This window comes from Silurus aristotelis (assembly GCF_946808225.1).
Source record: "Silurus aristotelis genome assembly, chromosome: 10".
NCBI lineage: Eukaryota > Metazoa > Chordata > Actinopteri > Siluriformes > Siluridae > Silurus > Silurus aristotelis.
In genome coordinates this window covers 14,603,416-14,628,338 of record NC_139583.1, presented here as the reverse complement: position 1 = coordinate 14,628,338, position 24,923 = coordinate 14,603,416, and the positions used below count along the sequence as shown (strand labels likewise).

Sequence of the window (24,923 nt, the reverse complement as noted above, 5' to 3'; positions counted from 1 at the left end):
GCAAGAAGTGAAAGGTTAAGATTATGGCATTTAAAAATGTGCAAGCTAAATAAACAAGTACTACTACTACTATATGTATAAATACATATACAGTGGAACCCGGTTATGTCGATGGCCTAGCGGACGCCAAAAAGCGTCGAGATAACCGATGATCGAGATAAACGAAAACCAATATGGTTTTATGGCAATATATTAACGTGCTTGAAATTTCTTTATGTACATAATGTGCGTTATTAAATGAGAATGTGCAGGCACGTGTTTTTGGAGGTTTTTACACAACAGCGTTGCCGCGATTTGATTGATTGGTCATGCGGATCGAGAAAACCTGTAATGCGGATAAGGAGGCGGAAGCCGAAGTAAACGCAAACAAAGTTTATTGAGAATACGCAATAGGGAATCCAGCAATACTTGTAGCGAAGCAGTAATATCCAGTGGTGCGCTTCGGAATCGCGGTCCACGAAGTTCTGTGAAAGCAGAGACAGTTCGTGTAGAGAATCCACGGATCCGCGCTATGGAAAGCGCCGCGCGGGGCAGCAACGGATAAACGTGGTGCAGACAGCGTGAACATGGAAAACAGCAGGATCGGGGTAATCCGGGGTGCAGCCGTTGAGAGAATGCGGAGTCCGAGAAGAAGGGTACGTAGCGGGATACGTACACGCGATTACACAGACCGCCATGAACCAACACATAAGATCATGCACAAACAATAACGGACCGCGAGTGTGTGGAGGTGTGGGGCTTAAATAGCAGATGGGATGAGTGAGTGAATGAGAGTCAGGTGTGTGTGATCAGCATGACTGCGACGAGCTCGCCCGCACGGGAGAAGAAGCAGGGTGCTTCCGGGAATGCCGCCGCCGAAGGGGGCGTGGCAGGGGGTTCCTGACATAACCGACGTTAGTGGCAAATTTGCCCCCCCTTGTGCTCGAGATATTAGGGTTCGGTGACATAAAAAAATCGACATAACCGATTAAAAAATGCAAAAAAAGACAAAGCGAGAATTTTAATATAATTATTAAATAATTAATAATTATTTTAATAATTAATAGGGCTGGCGAGTTAACCTAGGTCGAGATAAGTGGGTTCCACTGTATATATATATATATATATATATATATATATATATATATATATATATATATATATATATATATATATATATATATATATATATATATATATATATGTGTGTATGTGTGTATGTGTGTGTGTGTGTGAGAAATGTTGGGCACAATGTACAGTAGGGATATATAGATACATATAGATAAAAAATGTATGTATTGCAAATGTAATGAGGAGTAAAAATGATATACTATGTAATATGTACATGTACAGTACAAAGGTTATATACAGTGTTTTGTTTTTGTTTCGTTTTTAGTTGTCTAGGGGTGTAGTGTAGTGTTAAGTAATGTGATGGTGGATGGAAAAAGGCTGGCTTTGAACCTGCTGGTTCTGGTGCCTATGTTTTTGTATCTCCTTCTTGATGGAAGAAGGTTAAACTCTTTATGACTGGGATGTGAGAAGTCCTTGATGATATTGTGAGCTATGCGCAGACATCTGCTGTGGTGAAGGTGCTCAATGGCAGGTAGATGGGTACCAGTGATGCGTTGGGCGGTTTTGGCCACCATTTGCAGGGCTTTACGTTCACACACAGTGGAGCCTCCGTACCATACAGTGATGGAGTTGGTCAGGATGCTCTCGATGATGCAGAGGTAGAAACTCGTAAAAATCCCTGGGGACAGTTGAGATTTCTTGAGACTTCTCAAGTAATACAGGCATTGTTGTGCTTTCTTAACCAGAGCTAAAGTGTTCTGCTGCCAGGACAGATCCTCAGAGATGTGAACTCCCAGGAACTTAAAGCTGGAGGTTTGATCTAACTTAGCTATATTGATGTTGACTGGTAGATGTCTCCTGCTGTTGGATTTCCGAAAGTCCACAATCTGCTTATAGTTTATATTGTAAATGTCCCTCTGTTATTAAATGCAATGCTGCGATTTGTTTTGTGTTTACGTGCGCATATGGGAGGTACAGGTCTAAATATTATTAGACAGGATATCCGTATGACACAATCAATACGACCTAAACTGTGCTGTTGATCTTGGAGCAGCTAATAGAAAAAATAACCATACAATAATCAGGCTAATTAGAAACAGAGACACTAATTCTTATATTAGGCTTAATAACAAAGTGTGATTATTTTCTTATCCTAATCATTCTGATGAATCCCATCCAATTTCCTCTGAAATGACAGTTATTGGTCATGAAAGCTGGTGTAAAGATCATCTCCTTACACCTACTCCACATACTGCAATTTTCTTAGGGCATGTCAAGTACTGCAAAAAAACAACAACAACTATGGCTCCACCATGAATGATACATAAACATAATATTTTCGATTAGCTCTACAAAATGACTGCATTGTTCTGAATGCTGTTGCCTGGATTCTCTTTCTAAAACCGAGTTTATATCTAACATTTTTTTTTTTGCTGTCTCTCTCTCTCTCTTTACTTCAGAGGCCTGTTATAAAGATGGAGCACTTCTGCACAACCCAGCCACCTGCTCCACCAGCTGTCTCCAGAATAGGTACCCGCTAACACCATAGCTTATTTTAAACACTTTATTGTTCAGTAAGCATTGCATACTTCATACAGTAAGAGATAATTATAAAAAAGAAAAATCAAAAGAAAATGTTTCAGTACCTTCAAAAACAAAAAGGAAAGCTCTAGTCTAGAAGGTTCTTGTGTGTGTAACTCAGTAGATTGTTTTAAAATTGGCATTCATTAGTTTGTTTCACATGTAAACCAGAAAGGGACTTGAATGCAATTTTTAATTTTTTTATACAATATAATGAGTTTTCAGTACAGTCTATGTGATGATTGTTTTCTTGAAGAATGTATGTTGAGGCAGGAAAGGCAGGAAATACTCAAGGACTTAAATCAGCCCAACATGCACACAGCATGGTAACTATACAATAAAACACTGACTGACATATTTAACTTGACATTGTACATATATTCTTAGTCACACTTGGGTAATTTCTTCTAATTATCTCTTGGTTAACTTGATTGCTTCCACTCTTCCACTCTTTCATTGCTATAGTGAATCTCAGTGGGTGACTACTTATATGAAGAGCTATGGTCCCCAGGGAGATTTACCTCGTGCTATAAGGACAATGAAACCGCCCTTTGAAAACACTCCTGAACGATGTTCAGTGTACCAGGCCAACTACGGTCATAAGGTAAAATAATACTTCATGCTAATCATAAAATGGCAAATACACGTTATTTATAGTACTTACAATGATTTTTATATGCCAAAATATTGGAATGTCTACTTATTTCATGCTGGTACAAGTAGATCAGGGATTATACAGACAGATACAAGCTCATATCATGATTGACAGTGCTGTGTGATGCTCTGACATTTGTTACATTTATGATTTAATTTATATGTCTGAATTGCAGTTTCTTTTTATATTAAAAAAAATTCCTCATGTGATATGTTTTGTAGCATGATTAATAAACATTTTGCTAAATATATAATGTTTGCTTCTTACACAGTTTATAGCAAGAAATGACTGTTATTGCACATTACCATTGAAAATGACCTTATGCCTATTGTGTTCTCTTACAGAAAAAACAGAATCTATTGCCATCTTCAGCTGAGAAAAACACCACCGGTTGCTTCCAGTGTATTAGCGAGTCTAAGTGGATGACTCATTATACAGAAAACTTTGGTTTTCAGCGAGTTGTCCGGCAAAACCTCCCCAAAAAAGTTTGGACTTCAACTTTTAAGACTACACCTGACACTCTGTTTGTGGACAAATATCGGCGCACGGAGTACCAGGCTGTCTACGGTCCCAAGGTAATATAACTTTCCACTCTACTTACAATGATTTTCAAACTCCATCACATGTATTTGGCAGGCTTTTTTATCCACAGCTACATTTACACTATAAAACTAAAACTGTCTTAGGGAGAAGAAAAAAGAACAAAATAAAAATTCATTTGTAATTATTTTGTTATTATATTGTTTATTTGGGTGCTTGGTGAAACACACTGGGCTAATTTTAAGATGTTCTTCATTTTAATATTTGTGATAGTTATGAATATTATTGATTTAATAATGAAATTATTGATTGTTTACTCATTTAGGCCGTTACCTCAGCATGTAGTGTTTCTCTGTTCTTCCCACTATTGGTACTATATACTGTCCCACCATTATTTTTTACCATTTGGGTGGAAACTTGTATGTTACTTTGGATAGAAACCTTCTTCCAAATGAAGGTTATTAGATCTCATTAATAGGGCATATGAGTTAAATTACTTATCCTTAATTTGAAATTGTAGCCATAATACATAATTCTTCATTTAACACTCTTTTTTTTTTTTTGGTTGTTGAAAAGTTCCGGACAGCACATTTCAACACTACGCTGTACAGACAGATCCACGGAACAGCTTAAATGGTAATTCATCAGAACACACACAGCAATAATACCATCAGCAGATTACATGGTTCTAAAGATGCCAACTTCAGTTCATAACAGTCACCATAACCTTTTATAAAATCATATCACAGCATCACAGCCCAGTTATAAACTGGCTTACTTATTTAGCTAGTGCTTTATTGATACCCAAATTACAGCACAACACAATCTACACTGTCAATATCAATAATTATTTAAATAATATTCAATAGTATCTCACCATATGGTACAGTTTTCATCTGAATTTCTTTTCTTACATATTATGTAGGATCTCAACATTTTTAAATATCTTACAAGAAGTTCAGGGTTTTCTCTTCTCTCTAGAACAGGACATTTTGAATTCTCTTTTCCTACATACAGTGGATATTAGAGATTTAAACCCCTTTACAAGAAAACCTTAAATATTTCTGTGTTGTAAAAAAAAAAAAAAAAAACAGTAAGAAATATTACAACCCCAATTCCAAACAAGTTGGGGAACATGTAAGATCTACAATAATGAATATAGCCACTGTATGTTCACAAAGATTGATTCATGAAGCATGTTGAAGAACAGAACATCAACTTTTTTTATATACAGTGGGTACGGCAAGTATTTAGACCCCCAAAACATTCTTCACTCTTTGTTATATTGCAGCCATTTGCTAAAATCATTTAAGTTTATTTTTCTTTCTCATGAATGTACACATAGCACGAAATATTGACAAAAAAACACAGAATTGTTGACATTGTTGCAGATTTATTAAAAAAGAAAAACTGAAATATCACATGGTTCTAAGTATTCAGACCCTTTGCTCAGTGTTTAGTAGAAGCCCCCTTTTGATCTAATGCAGCCATGACTCTTTTTGGGAAAGATGCAACAAGTTTTTTACACCTGGATTTGGGGATCCTCTGCCATTCCTCCTTGCAGATCCTCTCCAGTTCTGTCAGGTTGGATAGAAAACGTTGGTGGACAGCCATTTGTAGGTCTCTCCAGAGATGCTTAATTGGGTTAAAGTCAGGGCTTTGGCTGGGCCATTCAAGAACAGTCACGGAGTTGTTGTGAAGCCACTCCTTCGTTATTTTAGCTGTGTGCTTAGGGTCATTGTCTTGTTGGAAGGTAAACCTTCGGCCCAGTCTGAAGTCCAGAGCATTTTGGAGAAGGTTTTTGTCCAGGATATCCCTGTACTTGGCCGAATTCATCTTTCCCTCGATTGCAACCAGTCGTCCTGTCCCTGCAGCTAAAAAACACCCCCACAGCATGATGCTGCCACCACCATGCTTCACTGTTGGGACTGTACTGGACAGGTGATGAGCAGTGCCTGGTTTTCTCCACACATACCGCTTAGAATTAAGGCCAAAAAGTTCTATCTTGGTCTCATCAGACCAGAGAATCTTATTTCTCTGTTTTTTAGCAAACTCCATGCGGGCTTTCATGTGTCTTACACTGAGGAGAGGCTTCCGTCGGGCCACTCCGCCATAAAGCCCCAACTGGTGAAGGGCTGCAGTGATGGTTGACTTTCTACAACTTTCTCCCATCTCCCGACTGCATCTCTGGAGCTCAGCCACAGTGATCTTTGGGTTCTTCTTTACCTCTCTCACCAAAGCTCTTCTTCCCCGGTAGCTTAGTTTGGCCGGACGGCCAGCTCTAGGAAGGGTTCTGGTCATTCCAAACGTCCTCCATTTAAGAATTATGGAGGCCCCTGTGCTCTTAGGAACCTTAGGTGCAGCAGAATTTTTTTGTAACCTTGGCCAGATCTGTACCTTGCCACAATTCTGTCTATGAGCTCTTCAGGCAGTTCCTTTGACCTCATGAGTCTCATTTGCTCTGACATGCATTGTGATCTGTAAGGTCTTATATAGACAGGTGTGTGGCTTTCCTAATCAAGTCCAATCAGTATAATCAAAAATTTCTGGACTCAAATGAAGGTGTAGAACCATCTCAAGGATGATCAGAAGAAATGGATAAATCTGCAAAAATGTCAACAATTCTGTGTTTTTCTGTCAATATGGGGTGCTATGTGTAGATTTATGAGGAAAAGAAATAAACTTAAATGATTTTAGCAAATGGCTGCAATATAACAAAGAGTGAAAAATTTAAGGGGGTCTGTTTACTTTCCTTACCGACTGTATGATGCCTCATACTTTATGGATCATTTAGCCTCTTCACATCAAGACACCCAGTCTATTTGCACAAAACAGTACTCCTTAAACACTAGAACATCTTGTTTTAAAGTGAAATTCGAAATGAATTACTAAAATGAATTTCAAAATGTTGAATTTTATAAGAAAGCAAAGAAGAGTAAAGGAAAGTTCAGAAGAGAGTAAATCAAACAAATGAATTAACAAACAAATAAACCAAAAGAATGATTAGGGGTTTTGTATTTTTTGTGTAAATATATAAAATAAATGTACTTCTTTTCCCACAGCATACCTGGTTAGAGCAGTCATAATTGGAAATTAGACTAGATTGGATTAGAATTCTTTAAAATTTACATTAATTAATCACTTTTCTAGTCTTGTTAGAACCTGCAGACCTGCACCATGTTGCTAAGTCAGTTGTCTTGCACATTGTTTTGTTCTTTAACCATGCCCAGTGACAGTCAATGGAAAAATTTAAAAAGGTCATGTTAGAAGAAATCATGTTCTCTAATACATTTACCGCTCAGAAGCCATTAGCAGGAATTGTACATAACTATAAGAGTTCATTAGTTAACATGATAAGGACTTTAACACAACACTTACATGTATTAAAGTTCTGCTACAATTTGATGTTGGGGGATTCCTTGATAAGATGTCTAGATTTATTTTTGGCTGATTCTTAAGATCTAGTTCGAAGTATATACAGTGCCTTGCGAAAGTATTCGGCCCCCTTGAACTTTGCGACCTTTTGCCACATTTCAGGCTTCAAACATAAAGATATAAAACTGTAATTTTTTGTGAAGAATCAACAACAAGTGGGACACAATCATGAAGTGGAACGAAATTTATTGGATATTTCAAACTTTTTTAACAAATAAAAAACTGAAAAATTGGGCGTGCAAAATTATTCAGCCCCCTTAAGTTAATACTTTGTAGCGCCACCTTTTGCTGCGATTACAGCTGTAAGTCGCTTGGGGTATGTCTCTATCAGTTTTGCACATCGAGAGACTGAAATCTTTGCCCATTCCTCCTTGCAAAACAGCTCGAGCTTAGTGAGGTTGGATGGAGAGCATTTGTAAACAGCAGTTTTCAGTTCTTTCCACAGATTCTCGATTGGATTCAGGTCTGGACTTTGACTTGGCCATTCTAACACCTGGATATGTTTATTTATGAACCATTCCATTGTAGATTTTGCTTTATGTTTTGGATCATTGTCTTGTTGGAAGACAAATCTCCGTCCCAGTCTCAGGTCTTTTGCAGACTCCATCAGGTTTTCTTCCAGAATGGTCCTGTATTTGGCTCCATCCATCTTCCCATCAATTTTAACCATCTTCCCTGTCCCTGCTGAAGAAAAGCAGGCCCAAACCATGATGCTGCCACTACCATGTTTGACAGTGGGGATGGTGTGTTCAGGGTGATGAGCTGTGTTGCTTTTACGCCAAACATAACGTTTTGCATTGTTGCCAAAAAGTTCGATTTTGGTTTCATCTGACCAGAGCACCTTCTTCCACATGTTTGGTGTGTCTCCCAGGTGGCTTGTGGCAAACTTTAAACAACACTTTTTATGGATATCTTTAAGAAATGGCTTTCTTCTTGCCACTCTTCCATAAAGGCTAGATTTGTGCAGTATACGACTGATTGTTGTCCTATGGACAGAGTCTCCCACCTCAGCTGTAGATCTTTGCAGTTCATCCAGAGTGATCATGGGCCTCTTGGCTGCATCTCTGATCAGTCTTCTTCTTGTATGAGCTGAAAGTTTAGAGGGACGGCCAGGTCTTGGTAGATTTGCAGTGGTCTGATACTCCTTCCATTTCAATATTATCGTTTGCACAGTGCTCCTTGGGATGTTTAAAGCTTGGGAACTTCTCCACAACAGTATCTCGGACCTGCCTGGTGTGTTCCTTGTTCTTCATGATGCTCTCTGCGCTTTAAACGGACCTCTGAGACTATCACAGTGCAGGTGCATTTTTACGGAGACTTGATTACACACAGGTGGATTCTATTTATCATCATTAGTCATTTAGGTCAACATTGGATCATTCAGAGATCCTCACTGAACTTCTGGAGAGAGTTTGCTGCACTGAAAGTAAAGGGGCTGAATAATTTTGCACGCCCAATTTTTCAGTTTTTTATTTGTTAAAAAAGTTTGAAATATCTAATAAATTTCGTTCCACTTCATGATTGTGTCCCACTTGTTGTTGATTCTTCACAATAAATTACAGTTTTATATCTTTATGTTTGAAGCCTGAAATGTGGCAAAAGGTCGCAAAGTTCAAGGGGGCCGAATACTTTGGCAAGGCACTGTAGATGGGGAAGTGGGTGGGGCGTCCAGAAAAACTATTCAAATGATTATCCACAATAATCTGCTGTAAACATCCCTGGATTTGTGACAAAAACATTTTATAATAACATTCATGATGTTAATATTTTTAAATAACAAACAGTTGCAGTGCTTTAACTACTGTGCCAAGTGACAGTTGAGGAGGAATTTAAGTTTCCATAAATGTATTTAAGTAAATGCAACATAGACTTCTTCCTTACCACTGTTGCTCTCATGGGATTAAGACACTGGTGATATTATATAGGCAATTTAAATTTGATCTATTAAGTGTATCCTGCAATATTGACTTGCTTAACAATATCAAGGTGTAACATAGAAGTTTAACCAGTGCGTTCTTGTAAATAAACAGAATTTCCATATAGTAGAACTCAGTACAAGTTTATCCAAATTCACAATATTAAACAGAATAGCACCCAAGAGACCCTTTTCCTTTATACTGAAAATGATCACAGAACATATTTACATTCCTCACATAGATAATGATTCTTTCTTAGTTTCAAGCATGTATAAACCTGTATATAGTATATATTATAGCTTAACCAATGGTGATTTGTAAAATTCATGATACCCACAGCCATGTTGAAATTCTCATGTACCTTCAATAATAAGCAGCATCAGAAAAATATTTAAATATAAACCTTCTTCTTCTTTTGTATTTTCCTATTAGGGGTCTCCACAGTGGATCAGCCGTCTCCATACCCCCCTGTCCTCTACATCTGCCTCTTTCATATTAAAATAATAATAATAAGTATAAATCTTATAAAACGATTTTGGGGAAAAAAAGATATTTTGATTTGATTCATATTACTTAAATTACATTTAATATAAAAATTTCTCTGTAGTATTTACCCCCTTGAAGTTTTTTACATTTGGAACTGAATTTTTATTAATTGGTATTTATAGTCATTGAAAAATAACAAAAAATGTATTTAAATACAAATAGTCTAGACTAGTGTTTGAGAGCGATCAGTATTGCAGTATTCAATGCGGCATTATTTACATATAAAATTCCATGCTAGTTCTTTTATTTATTTATTTTTTTTTTACTTTTTTACTGTATATATGCCCAAAGTTATATTAGTCTCTTTAGCAACCCAGCCTTTATGGTTGCACAAGCCAGTGCGCTCTTAGTACCCGTCCCAAGTCCAGATAAATGGGCAGGGTTGCATTAGGAAGAGCATCCAGTGTAAAACGTGCCAAATTATATATGCAGGTCACAAAACAAAATTTCATACTGGATCGGTTGAAGCCCGGGTTACCAACGACCACCACAGGTATTGTTAGCCAACAGGGTACCGGTGGAAATTGGGCTACTGTTGGCCGAAGGAGGAGAAGGAGAGCAGGAACACATCTACAGAGACAGCAGGGAAAGAAGGTTCCATTTATTTTTATTATTTATTATTTTTTATTAATCAATTTTATCTGTGCCAATTTAATTGATTACTCAATCAGTGAGTTAAAAAAAAATAAACTGTTGAAATATAAATAGCCCAGTTGTATTTTTATGTATAACAGATATGCATGTACACAACAGTAATTATACATTACCCTTAATTTGAAAATTTTCATATATGCACCATATGCTTAAATGTTAATTTTTTATGTGATTCTACTCTTTAAATGACTACTGTGGCAATTTTTTTAAGCACAGCACCATTAACCATTAACATGTGGAAGGGACTGTCGTAAGTTTAAGTAAACTAAAGCTTTATTCATACAGCTTGCAGAAGGATCCAAATTGTAGAACAGTATCAGGAGGCAATGGTCAGGAGACTAGCAAATAGCATAGAAAGGGCAAGACAGGACTTGAAAATAGATTAACCAAAAAATAAAAAATACAAGGGAGCCAGCCCTGTACCGATCTAGGAAAGACAAAGAGCGTATATTTCACAGTGAGATTCTTCTTTTTTCGGCTGCTCCCATTAGGGGTCGCCACAGCGGATCATCCGTCTCCATACTACTATGTCCTCTACATCTGCCTCTTTCAAACCAACCTACCTGCATGTCTTCCCTCACCACATCCATAAACCTCCTCCTTGGCCTTTTCCTCCTTCCTGGTGGCTCCATCCTCAGCACATGTCCAAACCATCTCAATCGTGCCTCCCTCACCTTGTCTCCAAAATGTCCTACATGCGCTGTCCCTCTAATAAACTCATTTCTAACCTTGTCCATCCTCATCACTCCCAACGAAAACCTCAACCTCATATTTCACAGTGAGATTGTGGTCTGGAAATGCTTTTAAAGGCCATCTTGGCACAGTCTGCCACATCAGCAGCACGTACTGCATGTCGCAGGTCAGGCACACCCCCCCTGATAAAGATTGTCTATGTAGGTGCCCGTTTCCTCCTGTTTTATTGCCCTCCTACATCTTGGACATGTCCCTTTCTTGGGAAGATGTAAACTGGCCTCTAGGTTGGAGATGTTAATCTGATGGCCAGGCATTGTGGGAACAAAATGGTCAGTCTCCACTTTTTGTGTTACCCGCAACCTTGTTTGTGCTGCTTGGCTTTGGGGCATGATTTGTAGAAACATCTCAAGGCGGATCAGTTGAAACAGGATGCCCCTGAGCTCAATCTTACTGATATTGTGGTTTGCAACGGATTAATCTGGAAAAAAACAGACCTGTCAAAGAAAGTGAGTTTGACGAGACACTATTGTGGAGGTATGTGTATCATTACATTGCAAGTGTGCAGCCGGTTAATTTTATTTTGGGTATCCTTTTAGCCCACTTCACATGTACATATACAGTTTTAAAATCATTTATAGATCATAATTAAAATACATTCCATGGGACAGAAGATGAGGCATCAGGAAACAGCTCTCTACAGTATATGACAGTGAGACATATATAAGGCAGTCCTAAGTCTTTGAGGCTTAGTGCAATGCAGTGTCCCGTACTGCAAACACTGTTATCTACTTATAAAGCAGTATATCTGGCAACCACAGTGAGGACACAGGGTGCACTGAAACCTCCTTGATCCTTTGATCCCTTAGCCTGTGACCAAAGTATGTCACCTATAAGGAATGTACTCATTCTTAGAATTCACAAGAAGGAATCAAGAAAGAGTAAATATAAAGCTTTTGGAACAAATACACAGGATACGTACGCTTCCTGTACTATCCTACAAAATAAACTTCCATAACAATGCAGACTGTAAACATTGCCGCTTAGAATTACAATAACACACACGGCCTTAAATAATGACTACCTTCACTTGCATCAGTACCTATTTGGATTGCGTTGTAAGAGTTTCCATGAATACGCAGAATAAACTCCAGACCTTTTATCTCCTTTTATGTAATAAAAACAAACAGATCAAATCTGGCCAATAAACAGCTATTCATATAAGTGTATGCTTTTGAGCTGGTTAAAATTATAGTACAGTACAATGTAAAAAAAATAAATAAAAATAAAACACACTTCAATTATATCTTAACTGCTGCCTTTAAAAATCTATTTCGTTGGTACACAACGGCAAAATTGTGCTGTTTTCCCAATATTTATGGATTTCACAATATGTTATGAGGTCTATGAAACTGTTTTTCATTTAGCAGCATATTATATTATATACAAGTATTTAAGTTCTTATCATTACAAAACTGCTTAAAAGGCAGATATACAAGTGCAGAAATGTTTTATGCATTAAACCAAGAACATCATTGCCACTGCTGCAAACTACACAATGCACTGAAATATCTCATTGTTGTGCATCAGAAGCTGCTTATGTTGACAACTAGTGCATATGAAGCAATAGCCAGACATCTCAAAAATGACTTTAATATTTTCAAGTACTCAAAAAGAGTTAAATAAAAACAGGTTCCAGAATATACAGTGAGCAAGCCCCCTCCCTCCCCAAAGTGCAGTTATACATCACATATTATGTCCATAATCTAAAGAGAACCATTTTGTTGGGATTGTTGTGAAAACTAGGGTCTGGGAAACTGTAGTTTATAAAGAGTATTAGGGGTACCAGAGAAATAAAAAATTGAAAATAAACAAGTCAACTGTCAGCTGCCTACTCATAAAGTGAGAAAGGAAATAAAGGATTAAATGCTTTCAATAATTACCTCATTCACAAAGCACAGAACTACAGGCCCAAATCATGTTATACCCTCATGGTATAAATTTGTGACCAGACTATTCATGTTTAGTTTAGTTTTTTTAACATGGCTCAATTTTGACTGGCGTTTGTTTTAAAACATTTTCCTAAAGGATTTATAGAAACATGTCAGGTGGATCACAGGCCACAACAGTGAGCACCATGGCCTTTGGGTGGACAAAATAGTTTGATGCAAACATTCAATCATTAGTCCAGTTGTGAGATTTCTTTTTTTTTTTTTTTACCAGTTTACCAATTAGATTTCTTAAATATTCTCTTTAATCATGTTGAGTCAAGCAGGATCCTGCACACTGCTGCTTTAATAAAAAAAAAAGCTGATAGCTAGCTTTGAAGGTGAACACATGAATCGTGTTTTTTAAAAACAATATGAACCGATTCCAGCCCTTTTACCTCCCACCAGACTGAGCTGTTAAAGAAATAGTTCTACAAAACCTTAATTAAATTAATGATTGAAAGTCTGCAGGTCAAGTTTGAAATGAAACTCAGATTACCCCAGCTATGCGTTTTAATCACCCTGTTAGCTTTTTAGTGTTGATTGAACTATCCCCCTCTAATGGAATAAAAACGGCAAAGCTGGACAAAACACTGATTAACATCAGCACATTAAATTGACAAATAGAATTCATACACATCTGTACAGTTTCTACAATATTTATATATTTATGAAGAATAAACAATAAAGAAGTGCCACCATTAAAATGTAGAGAAAGATATCTTGTGTTGATTTCACTGTACATTCGCCAGTCTTATTCCACATTTAAATTAATTCATTCAAAATGAACACATAATTGGTAGGATTGAGGGTTATTTACATAGCTTAGGCATTAAGTCTGAGTGACTGGTCCTCTCTCCTTCTTGAGGAGATGTCAATATCTATGGAATCTTTGCCCACAATGAGCCGCAAACGTTTTGCTGGTGGAAGAGGGATAAAGTCATCCTCATTGTCAAAGTAGTCCTCCTCTTCATCTTCCGAAGTCAGCGAGTCCTCTTTGAGGTTCCGACCCATCTGAACTCCAACCTCTCTCTCCAGAACTTCACCCTCCTCCCTTTTGACTAAACCTGTAAAGGTCACATCCTCTTCACGCTTTAGCTGAATCTTTAGCTTGGTGGAGCTACCATGAGGTCCATGACCAAAGCCGTTGTTCAACTTGGCCACATACAGGCCAGCATGCTCATTTTCCCGCTCTTTGCTGAACTTGATGCTGATCTTTGATGAGCCTCGCACAGCTTTGGTATCTCGATGCTCTTTCTTTTTGCTGCTGTTGCTGTCATGTCGCCGCCGCAGTGTTAGCTTGGGGATGCCTGTGTTGTTCTCTAAGATAAGTTGTGCATCATAGCGTGTGATACGCCGCTTTTTCTTGCCGCCTTTCATGCGCCGTGATACCTTGGAACTCTCGGCCAAGCCTTCGTAATGCCGTTCTGGTATCTCAAGTGGCATCTTGGCACAGTCTGCCACATCAGCAGCACGTGCTGCATGTTGCAGGTCAGGCACACCCTCCTGATAAAAATCGTCTATGTAGGTGCCCGTTTCCTCCTGTTTTATCGTCCTCCTCCGTCTTGGACATGTCCCTTTCTTGGGACAACTGGCCTCTAGGTTGGAGATGTTAATCTGATGGCCAGGCATTGTGGGAACAAAATGGTCAGGCTCCACTTTGAGGGCTGTGTTACCCGCAACCTTGTTTGTGCTGCTTGGCTTTGGGGCACGCTTGCCTCCATCACACTCATGAGCACCAAGAGAGGTCCTGCTGGACCTGCGAGTTCTATATGGGCAAGACACATTGCCCTTGCAAGCTGAAGCACCCTTGACGGAGTTCTGATTGTTTTCATGATTTGCAGCAGGCTTAATGCCACCCCTGCAGCCAGGGAACTGAGAGACTCCTCGACTGTCTGCCTCTGTTTTGCAAGGCTGCTTGAGGCCTGAGGCCCCTACATTTGCCCTGGTCGATTTTAGTCCTGCTGTTTGAGGCCGTCTCCTTCCTTTAGACAAAGGCTGTGCGGGTTTTGACCGAAGTCTCTTTGGTAAACTTGAATTTATTGTTTGACTTCGTTTATGGGGTGAGGTAGAGGTAGGAGTGCTTGGCCGAGTTTGTCTCGTCACAGCTCTGCCTTTGCAGTGCGCTTTGAGACAGGGTTGCGACATCCTCTTCCGTAATGCTAATGGGAAAATAAAGTGAAGAATTAATCCCAACTCGAAAGTTTATCAGAAGCTTAACTTTCTTCAAACGACAAAATACCCCCATATACTAATGTCATCAAAGGCCAGTCTCATCATGTTCTTACATGTCAGTCCACTGGGTGGTTCCTGAGACTCTTCAGTAGAGGCAACAGACTGGCTGTCTGATTTCTTACTGCCCTCTTCCAGCTTCTTCAGTCTATTAAGCCTCTTATCAGTCTCCCTCAGGCCATACTTGCTATTGATCACTGTGACCTCAGCAGGCGGTCCTGCTTTTGACTTAAAAGCACCAGTCCCACGCCTAAAATCACATAAAAGATGTGTCAGGAACTTGTTTCCAAAATTACTTCAAAACATTTAGTTGCCATGTATACAATACCTTTCACATGTATAGCATTCACAGAATTCGTTGTTTTCTCCAAAGAAGCCATCTCCATAGTAACATGAGATCTCTTCCCCTGGTTCAATGTCTCGCAGGACCTTGACGCATGCAGTGTCCCGACCTGTGGACACAAACTGTAACAAACATTCCCATTAGTTGTGGGGTTTTTTGGCCCTACAACAAACCTCAACTGAAGCAATGCGGCAGTAATGTTAATCAATGTATACTAACCTTGCAATTTGGCCGGCAATCTGTAACAGGAAAGACAAAAACATTATAAGTTAATTAAAAGCCAACTAAGCAAAGGCAGGGAATAGAGAGTATGTGCAGAACTGTAACCATGTAATATTTATCACAAAAATAATGTTGTGAACAGATATAGTGGTTAACTGTGATATTAATTATGGTCTGCTCAAAAGTGACAATAAATGGCATCAATTCTCATGTAATTTAACAGAAGATGAACCAGATTAATTTGAATGTATCTTCTTATTTTTCATTGATTCACCACATTAATACTCCAGATCCACAAATATCTGCATGTTTGCTCCCAAAGTGTCAGAAAAAAGATATCGTCTTAAAACTATAAAATAAAATATATCCTTTTATTTATTTATATATATATATATATATATATATATATATATATATATATATATATATATATATATATATATATATATATATATATATATATATATATAAATAAAAGACGGGTTCTCTCATTTGCTTTTTAGTGCATTTAATTGCCATATTACATCAATAATAAATCATTATAAATAAATAAATAAAAAAATCATAAAAATATAAATTTCAGATTACTGTTTCCATTTTTCTTTATGTTTTAGTTTGAAATGATGCCACAGAAAACTTTCTGGCTCTTTCTTTAGCCTGAATTTGTGGAAGCCCGTTTCCACCACAAACATAGTTTGCCTAATAATTACTTTATTTCTCGCAATTTCGACTTTATTTCTCGTAAACATCCAACATTTCGGGTGCATCCACCGGTAACCATGTTGTTGGCCTGAAGTTTGAAGCTGTTGGTGTATGAATGTGGCCTCCTCTGCTTCATCTGCAGAGGCTTAGTTTGATACCATGCGATTCTACTGATTGTGGACTATTTCATGTGTAAAGCTTTATGGCACTACAGAGGGGGTGACACTGCCCGATTGGCAAACAAAAATGGGCTACTGTTGGCCAAAGGATGAAAAGAAGAGGAGGAAGACATCTACAGAGACAGCAGGGAAATGAGTGTAGGAGACTGAAGGTTAGGTTTGGTACTTTAAATGTTGGTACTATGACGGGTAAAGGGAGAGAGGTAGCTGATATGATGAAGAGGAGAAAGGTAGATATGTTGTGTGCTCAGGAAACCAAGTGGAAAGGGAGTAAGGCCAGGAACATTGAAGGTGGGTTTAAACTGTTTTATCATGGTGTGGATGGAAAGAGAAATGGTGTAGGAGTAATCCTGAAGGAAGAGTACAGTAAGAGTGTAGTGAAGGTGAAGAGAGATTTGATGATGAAGCTGGAAGTTGAAGGAGTGATGATAAAAGTCATTATTGACTATGCTCCACAAGTGAGTTGTAAGATGGAGAAGGAAAAATTCTGGATTGAGTTAGATGAAGTGGTAGAGAGTGTACCTATGAGAGAAAGCTTGGTGATTGGGGCAGACTTTAATGGGCATGTTGGCGAAGGGAACAAAGGTGAAGAGAAGGTGACTGGTAGGTATGGCCTTAAAGAGAGGAATAAGGAAGGGCAGATGGTAGATTTTGCTAAAAGGAGAAAAAGAGAAGAAAATGGCAGTGGTGAATATGTATTTTAAGAAGAAGGAGGAGCATGGGGTGATGTATAAGAGTGGAGAAAGGTGCACACACGTGGACTATGTTCTATGTAGGAGATGCAACCTAAAGGCGATTGGAGACTGTAAGATGATGGCAGGGGATAGTGTAGCTAGACTATAGGTCTGTAGGATTGCATGGGAAGTGATGAGAGGTTTTGATGAGTTTAGGTCCCTGGGGTCAACTGTGTTAGAGAAAGTTAGAGAAGTGAAGAAAAGAGTGCAGGCAGGGTGGAGTGGGTGAAGAAGAGTGATAGCAGGAGTGAAAGGGAAAGTTTATAGGACTGTGGTGAGACCTGTGATGTTGTATGGTTTAGAGACAGTGGCATTGAGTAAAAGACAGGAGGTGGAGCTGGAGGTAGCAGAGCTGAAGATGTTGAGGTTTTCATTGGGAGTGGCGAGAATGGACAGGATTAGAAATAGGATTAGAGGGACAGCACATGTAGGACATTTTGGAGGCAAGATGAGGGAGGCGCAATTGAGATGGTTTGGACATGTGGAGAAAAGGGAAATGGGGTATATTGGTAGGAGAATGCTGAGGATGGGCCACCAGGAAGGAGGAAAATAGGAAGGCCAAGGAGGTTTATGGATGTGGTCAGGGAAGACTTGCAGGTAGTTGGTTTGAAAGAGGCAGATATCATTTCATATATATGGCGAAAACGGGCTTCAATATGAATTTTTTCCTTGCCCCTCACTGTTTTCTCCACGTATCTCCATTTTTTGTTTTATTCTGCAGCGTTGCTGCTGTGTTTACTTGTCCAGAGCGCTCCAGAGTTTATCGGGTGGTAAATCAGTAATAATGCTCCGTGGGGAAACACAGCGCCATGTGTAGTTAAATGGACTAAACAAAAAAATTTTGTATTCAAATTACTCGAGGAATCTTTCAGCCCCAGTATGTGCTTATCAGGTTCTCAACTCATGAAGTAGTTAAACATTAAGTTCAGAAAGCTTATTTTGAAAGAGTCATTTCACAAGGAAGTGATTCAGTAGTGGATGATAGAAAAATAGTAGTAGTGCAAAAACCTCCTCTGTGCATTTCATATAATTCTTATCATTTAAAATCTTCCTACTTCTGCTATTGCTTTTACCTGCTCTTTTTTCCCCTATCCGCCTCCTTCTCTTCCTCTACTTCCTCTCTCTGCTGTTGCATTTGATATTTCCGCTGATTCTCCAGTGGCTCTTCCTCATTGCCTTCTTACCTACTAAAGCACAATTAATTTTGCCAGTAGCCCTGCACTGTTATTTTCTTGCCATATACACTTGCCAGTCACTTTAATTGTTACAGCCATTCACCTACTCAGACTGACCAGACAGGTTGTTTTTAAAACTGTATTTTAAAAACTCAAATTTCTACACACAACACCGTCAAGAGTTTACATGGAACACCCTGGGAGGAGAGGGTCTGCAGGTTAAAACACCTTAATGACACAAAACACACAATACATCAAACTTTGGAATGGATGGACTACAGCATCAGAAGACCACATCAGGCCAGCCTCTTTGTTTGTTCTTAGCAATCATGGGCAAAGCAGACAGTTGAAGGCTTCAGAAAAAGACAGATTTCTGTGAGCCTGTGCCCAGTGGTACTACAGATTCTTGTTCTTGGCAGCAGGAGTGGAACCCAATTTGATCTTCTACTGTTGTAACCCATAAACATCAAGGTTTGATCATTCTGTGTATAATGAGACAGTTGTAAAGTGATTTATATAAATTACTAAACCTTGCTGGCATTTAAAAATTTTGATGATCAAAGTCACAGAGATCACACCTTTTTTGCCTAAAGTGCTTTACTGGTACCTGCATGACTTTGCACCGCAATACTGGCACATATTTGGTTAGATAAATATGAAATTCATCTAGCACAACATTTAATTTAATTAATCAATGCCAAGTAAAGTATGGCCTCCAGCTACTTTACTGAAAATATATTCTTAAAATCTAAAAATTTTCCTCTGAAATGTTTTCTTCAATATACCGGCTCATTTACAGAGAGAATAGCTAAACCTGGACTAGTTAGCATGACCTACCTATGATTCTACTTTAACTGGTGTGCCAGAATGCCCAGTGGAGAACATATACTAGTGCTTGTTTGGTGAATAATTGTGAATTGTACATACATACTGTATATGGTCAATGATTCTACCTGTAACAAGGATATAAAGCAGGGGTCTTCAATGTAATCCAGAACCACATCAGATTTCAATAATCTAATCAGTCCATCTTCGTCTCCAAACAACTACCAAAGCCTCCAGTCACACCAGCATTTTGTGGATAAGAGACTAAAGACCCCTTGTCTAATGGGAATTTTCATGTTGTTAGAGGCATATAGTGATGACATCAGATGGCAGGAATATATATAAAATACATACCATGATTAATAAAAGCAGCAGGTCCCAGCCAAAGCTGAGCACAGTTCTTGCGCGTAGAGTACATGACACTGAAGTCATTCTCTCCATGGCGTAACAACATCTTCTCTTCATTAGCAGACAGCTCAGCAATGCAACCCACAAGGTGTTCAATTTCATCATTCCTTTTCCTTAAGTACAAGAACAGAAAATAAGGCACACTTGCAATAAACTTACAATACAAAAGGCAATCTAAATGACCAGATGCCATGCAGCTTACCAAACTTTTGTTGCTACAATTTTGGCTCCATTTTGCTCAGAGGAATAGCGACTGCATGGAAGAATTTCAAACCCACTGTCTGTTGCAAACATGCGCAAGTAAACGAAGACCTGCACAGAGAAAATTGTGCTGTTTAAATTGATGCCCAGCTGTGAAAAGGAATATGCCAGGTTTATACTTGCTAAAAATTAGTAGGCACATAGTAGATAGTATGCTCTCCATGTAAATTAGGTTCATATACCCAAATAAATTGTGTTTATCCGAATAATTAATAAAAAAACACTGAAAAGCTACCTGGTATGTCACTACTACAATGTGAACTGATTTGAATTCGCAAAAAAGAGGGTACATAATTTAGTATGTACCATTTAGTTTAGTGAATTTGCAGTTTTGCTCATATGATCCATTTCTTTAACATCAGTCGAACAAAAATGTGTGCATGAAATTGCTTAAAAGGTTATTCTGTTCTGTCAACCATATAAACAATGACAATCATGTAGCAAAAGAAACTGCAGACGGAGCTTCAGTCACATATCAAGTGTAACTCCAGCATTATTGTGTCCACATTTTATTATTTATTGTAAAAGAAAAAAAAACAATTACATGTGCTTTGAACAGCTTTTCCTGGGCTTTTGTTTTATTTAGAAAATTATGCCTTCTCCAGTCTGAAGACGTCAAAGCCTGGAAAGCTTTTTCCAGGTTGTCGTTCTTCTTAAAGCTTTCGATCACTTGTCTAAGCTCCGACTGTCGACCCTTCATTGGGCGAAACCTAAGACAGGGAATCATACTAATGTTATGCGCATGTACAATCCATTGTATCTGAAGGCTGGCTAGCAGTTACAAAAGTGATGTAGCAAGTTTAAAAAAAGTTTTACTTAAAGTTTTAAGATATTCAAACCTCATATTCATCTTGTGAGTCTGAAAACCCAAGTAAGAGTCCAGAATCAGGCTGGTGGATAAGTCATCATATTCACACAGCTCTTTAGCAGTCATCCCTGATGAGGGCACATGGCGCCTCTCTGGCTCTGGAGCTGCACCACTGACACCTAATAAAAAATGAAGCATAATTTCATAGCAGATTAAATCAGTTACAATGATCCTTGCAATCTAAGAAACATGTTTGGGGGCTCTTTTTCTTTTCTTCCTTTTTTTTTGTTTATTTATTTTTTGGACAGGAGCACTTACGCCGGCTGCATCTCCTGCCACTAGGGGAGCTTTTGCTCTGGCGCAGGTGGGCCCTCTGGCTATTCTGCAGCCTGGTCTTCCCATTGGGCTGATTGCTGGAGAACCTACTGCCATGTCTCCTTCCATTCAGCACCATGTTCTTGGATTCTCCCATCTACTTCATACCAGCAGGCTTTCTGCCGAAGGCTCATTTAGCTTCTATGTACTTGTGAGAAATCATAAGCAACATGCAAGTAGCTTTTTCGCCCTTGCTCTCTGGGCAATCAGAATATATGCTGTAGTGTGCAATTTTCAATCTAGCTTGCACCTGTTAAAAAAAAAAAAAAAAAAAAAAAAAAAAAAAAACTAATTTATTGCAAATATTTAGAACAAGATAACAGAGCACATTAAAACCAAACCAAAAAATAAAAATTAAAATCAACCAGTGTGTGAAATAGCACATAAAAAAAATTATAAAGTAGAGTGTGATTTGAGTTAAAAAACTTGGTTTAAAAACCTGATATGGTCTGAGTTAACTGTGAAATGTAACTTTATGCTTAAAAAAAGCTTGAAAGTGCGTTATGTAGTTTTAAACAACAAATGATTATGTAAACTTGACGAGTTAAAGGGGTCCACCAACTATTAATGACACCTCTAACCTGAGTTTGAAGAGAAAGCAGACCCCTTTGGATTTTGCTATTTTTTATGCTATTTTTAGAACAGTATTTTTGTATTTTATTGTTCATTATTAAATATAAAAGTTATGCAAACGCAGCTCTTTGCACATCAATTTAAAGACAATATTTTAGAAGTACAGCACTGACAGCTGATAAACTGGCCCAGTTGCTTAGTAACTATAATAAGTGTAGACCGCCGCCTAGCGGCTGCTAAGAGAGTCGAAACCACATGCTTTAAAAAGGGTGTACGGTTTCCAAAACATTGTTGGCGTTATGGTCTATTGCCTACTCGTCATTTGGGGCGCTTTTCTATAATTATAATTAATTATTATTAATAACACGTTGTGACCGAATACGTGTTTCTGTTTGCACTACCTACGCGCCCAAGGTAACAGGCAAATGCTGCGGTCCTTTTAACTACCCAAACGACGCAAAAGGGCGGTGAAGCCCCCCAAAAAAGCAGCAAAACTTAGAACGCAACATGCAATCCATCGTCTGGGGCATTAAATAAAAGCGAGCGCTAGCATGTGTTTTATCTTTGATAATGTGTAGCATAGAGACAGCTAGTTCACCTAGCTCACTATTTATCTATCCGGTTAGCATAAGTAAATCGACGATCATACAACATTACTCTAAGCCTGGACGCTGACTAAAGAGCTGTCCCTGTTCGCTGCTAGTTAGTGTTTGTAAAGAAGTAACCACTTGGCGTTTTGACACTTTGCCCAGCTGCCATATAGCTCACTAGCTAGGTTGCTAAAAGTCACTAAATCAATAGGCACCATAATAAGAACACTGGCTACCAGACCGGGTTAAAACGTGCTACATGGCGCTCTGAGCCACGCTGTGTCGAATGATAGCCACATATTTAGGCGAGTAGCAGAATCCAGGCCTGCACATTGCTAAGTGCTAAGCCTCTTGCTAACCCAGTCCTGAGTGCTAAGCTAGCTAGCTGATAGCTCATATGCTACCTACCCAGCAGGCTAAACCGGACCAGGAAAGTGATAATGTTTCCGAACAAAAGAGAGCGACTGTGTACTTGAATACTCACTCTATCCTTTTTTCCTCGGGTTTAGCCATGCCTGTTATAAGAGGCCAAAATGAGCGGGATATCCCCTAAAAGCTTCCATATAGCAAACCTCAAAAAAACCTGCAAGATAATTTACATTAAAATTCAAGATGGCGACAGGGTTTGGCTATAGTAGAAAGATAGGCCACAGAACCTCCTCCGGAAAAAATAGACCCAAAAAAACCCTATTGTTCCTGTCGTCTGGCTTGATGTAAGCTGCTTTTAAATCCACAGAAAGCCCGAATACCCTTTACACGCACGCATACAGGGGATAGTTTAGCGAATTCTTGGGAAAACCACGCGGAAAAACTTGGCTGTGTACAGAGAGAGCGTTGTTATTTCCCTTTAAATGTCCACTGGTGTGAGTACGCAGCTCGCCGGCGTGCATAGCAACAACATCCTCTGTCTATCAGCGACTCGAGTTCCCTGTGAGCGCTCCAACTCCGCTCCTCACACAGTGCTCTGTCTGTAAGAACTGCTCGAACATCACACTGTGCGACAAACATCACGCCGTCCAGACATGACACTGTTGTTGTTTAATGGTGCCACAAATAAACGGATTTGACGTTTCCTCAACAAAAAAAGCGCACTTTTACAAGCCATGTTATAGGGTCATGATCAAAGTGGAGCGAGATGTGGCCCAACGCGATGGTTTCTTAGACAGCATGTCCAACAAGTGTTTTTCTGCCTAAATTATTTAAACAAATCTTGATGCTTTAAAAAATATTCCTAATCACACTCATTTCTAATCACTTATCAAAAAAAGGCTTTTCTTCTTGTCATATATATATATATATATATATACACACGTTCTTTGCATACAGCACCCCTGGAGCAAAGAGGGATAAAGACCTAAGATTGGCAGTTTGGCCATACTGAGGCTTGAACCACCAACCTTCTATCAGTAAGCCACATCCTTAACCTGTTCAGCTCCCATCAATGCACTTTAATCTACAATCTCATGGGTTGTCTATCTGATTCTACACGATCATGCACTTTCATTCTCTCTTTTTGTTAATCTTGCACCTCACTAGCACACCTTATTTACACTCACTTAAGTTCACACCTGTATATACAATCATGTACAAACAGTATATTATCATTTGACTTTTTAAATGCCCCTTAATGTACAGTTCTCAAGTTCCCAACTGACTGCACTAATGTAAACAGTGTATCATATGGATTTTTTTTTCCAATAATAAATCTACCCTCTTTGTGATTTGGATCTTTTAATCAAACCTATCTTTAATGTTCTACATCTTATTGCTTGTACTTTATTGTATGTCGCTGAACTTTCTGCTGTAACACTGCGATTTCCGCTTGGGATTAATAAAGTACTCTATCTCTAAACCTTTGTTTGCTTGCCTCTAACAGTTTGTTTTTGCATTTTCTTGAAGACAAAAACATCTTGTCATATACCAAGAAAAACTGAGAACTGAAACACTTTTGCATAAAAATTCTCTGGGAGAAAATGTGGTGGCTGTAACACTGCACAAAAACTTGAGACCCCGTCCTCTATAGAAAATTTTACCATTTTAATCACACTTTTAGACTAATTAATTTTGGTAATTAGAATCCTTCAAATTTGTATGTTTTTTTTTTGTTAATGTTTTTTTTGCCACTAAATCTTCAATATTCCATGACAGCACAAAAACTAATAAAAAATCTAAAATAAAAAGCTGAAATCTAATATTTATTTTCATGTTTATAGATTCTATGCACTTCATTCAAGACACTTTATCCTTGACACAACTGTATTCTGGTCCTGTTTACACTAGGTCTGCAGCTATGGATTATTTTAGTAATCGGTTATTCTAAAGATTATTCCATCGAGCAATCGGCTAAAAAGTACTTGTATATTTAGCAATTCCAAATTTACAAAAAAAATAAGAAGTCACTTAAAATAAACAAGTAATTTGTTTCCTTTTATATGCATTTT

The 24,923-nt window shown here is 38.4% G+C and overlaps 2 protein-coding genes across 4 annotated transcripts; one reads left to right on the top strand and one right to left on the bottom strand.

Moving 5' to 3' along the window:
* Positions 1-295: 295 nt before the first annotated feature.
* On the top strand, positions 296-9,725 carry LOC310732711 (uncharacterized protein). Its single transcript, XM_083553329.1, has 7 exons — positions 296-635; positions 2,511-2,580; positions 2,888-2,957; positions 3,097-3,235; positions 3,631-3,861; positions 4,403-4,462; positions 9,610-9,725. Exons 1-6 carry the CDS (start codon positions 567-569, stop codon positions 4,457-4,459), a joined length of 636 nt encoding a protein of 211 aa, XP_083409455.1. The 5' UTR covers positions 296-566; the 3' UTR covers positions 4,460-4,462; positions 9,610-9,725.
* A 3,701-nt stretch (positions 9,726-13,426) lies between these two features.
* kmt5b (lysine methyltransferase 5B) lies at positions 13,427-23,463 on the bottom strand. Of its 3 annotated transcripts, XM_083551579.1 has the most exons (11): positions 23,169-23,461; positions 22,967-23,065; positions 21,263-21,569; positions 20,976-21,123; positions 20,681-20,846; positions 20,078-20,187; positions 19,822-19,988; positions 15,850-15,869; positions 15,616-15,752; positions 15,344-15,537; positions 13,427-15,217 (listed from the first exon to the last, which is right to left on the bottom strand). In XM_083551579.1, exons 3-11 carry the CDS (start codon positions 21,414-21,416, stop codon positions 13,881-13,883), a joined length of 2,433 nt encoding a protein of 810 aa, XP_083407705.1. In that variant the 5' UTR covers positions 21,417-21,569; positions 22,967-23,065; positions 23,169-23,461; the 3' UTR covers positions 13,427-13,880. The 3 variants fall into 3 exon arrangements, with proteins under 3 accessions (XP_083407705.1, XP_083407704.1, XP_083407706.1); XM_083551578.1 differs by having other exon boundaries at positions 22,967-23,463; XM_083551580.1 differs by lacking the exon at positions 22,967-23,065 and having other exon boundaries at positions 23,169-23,412.
* Between the last annotated feature and the right edge of the window lie 1,460 nt (positions 23,464-24,923).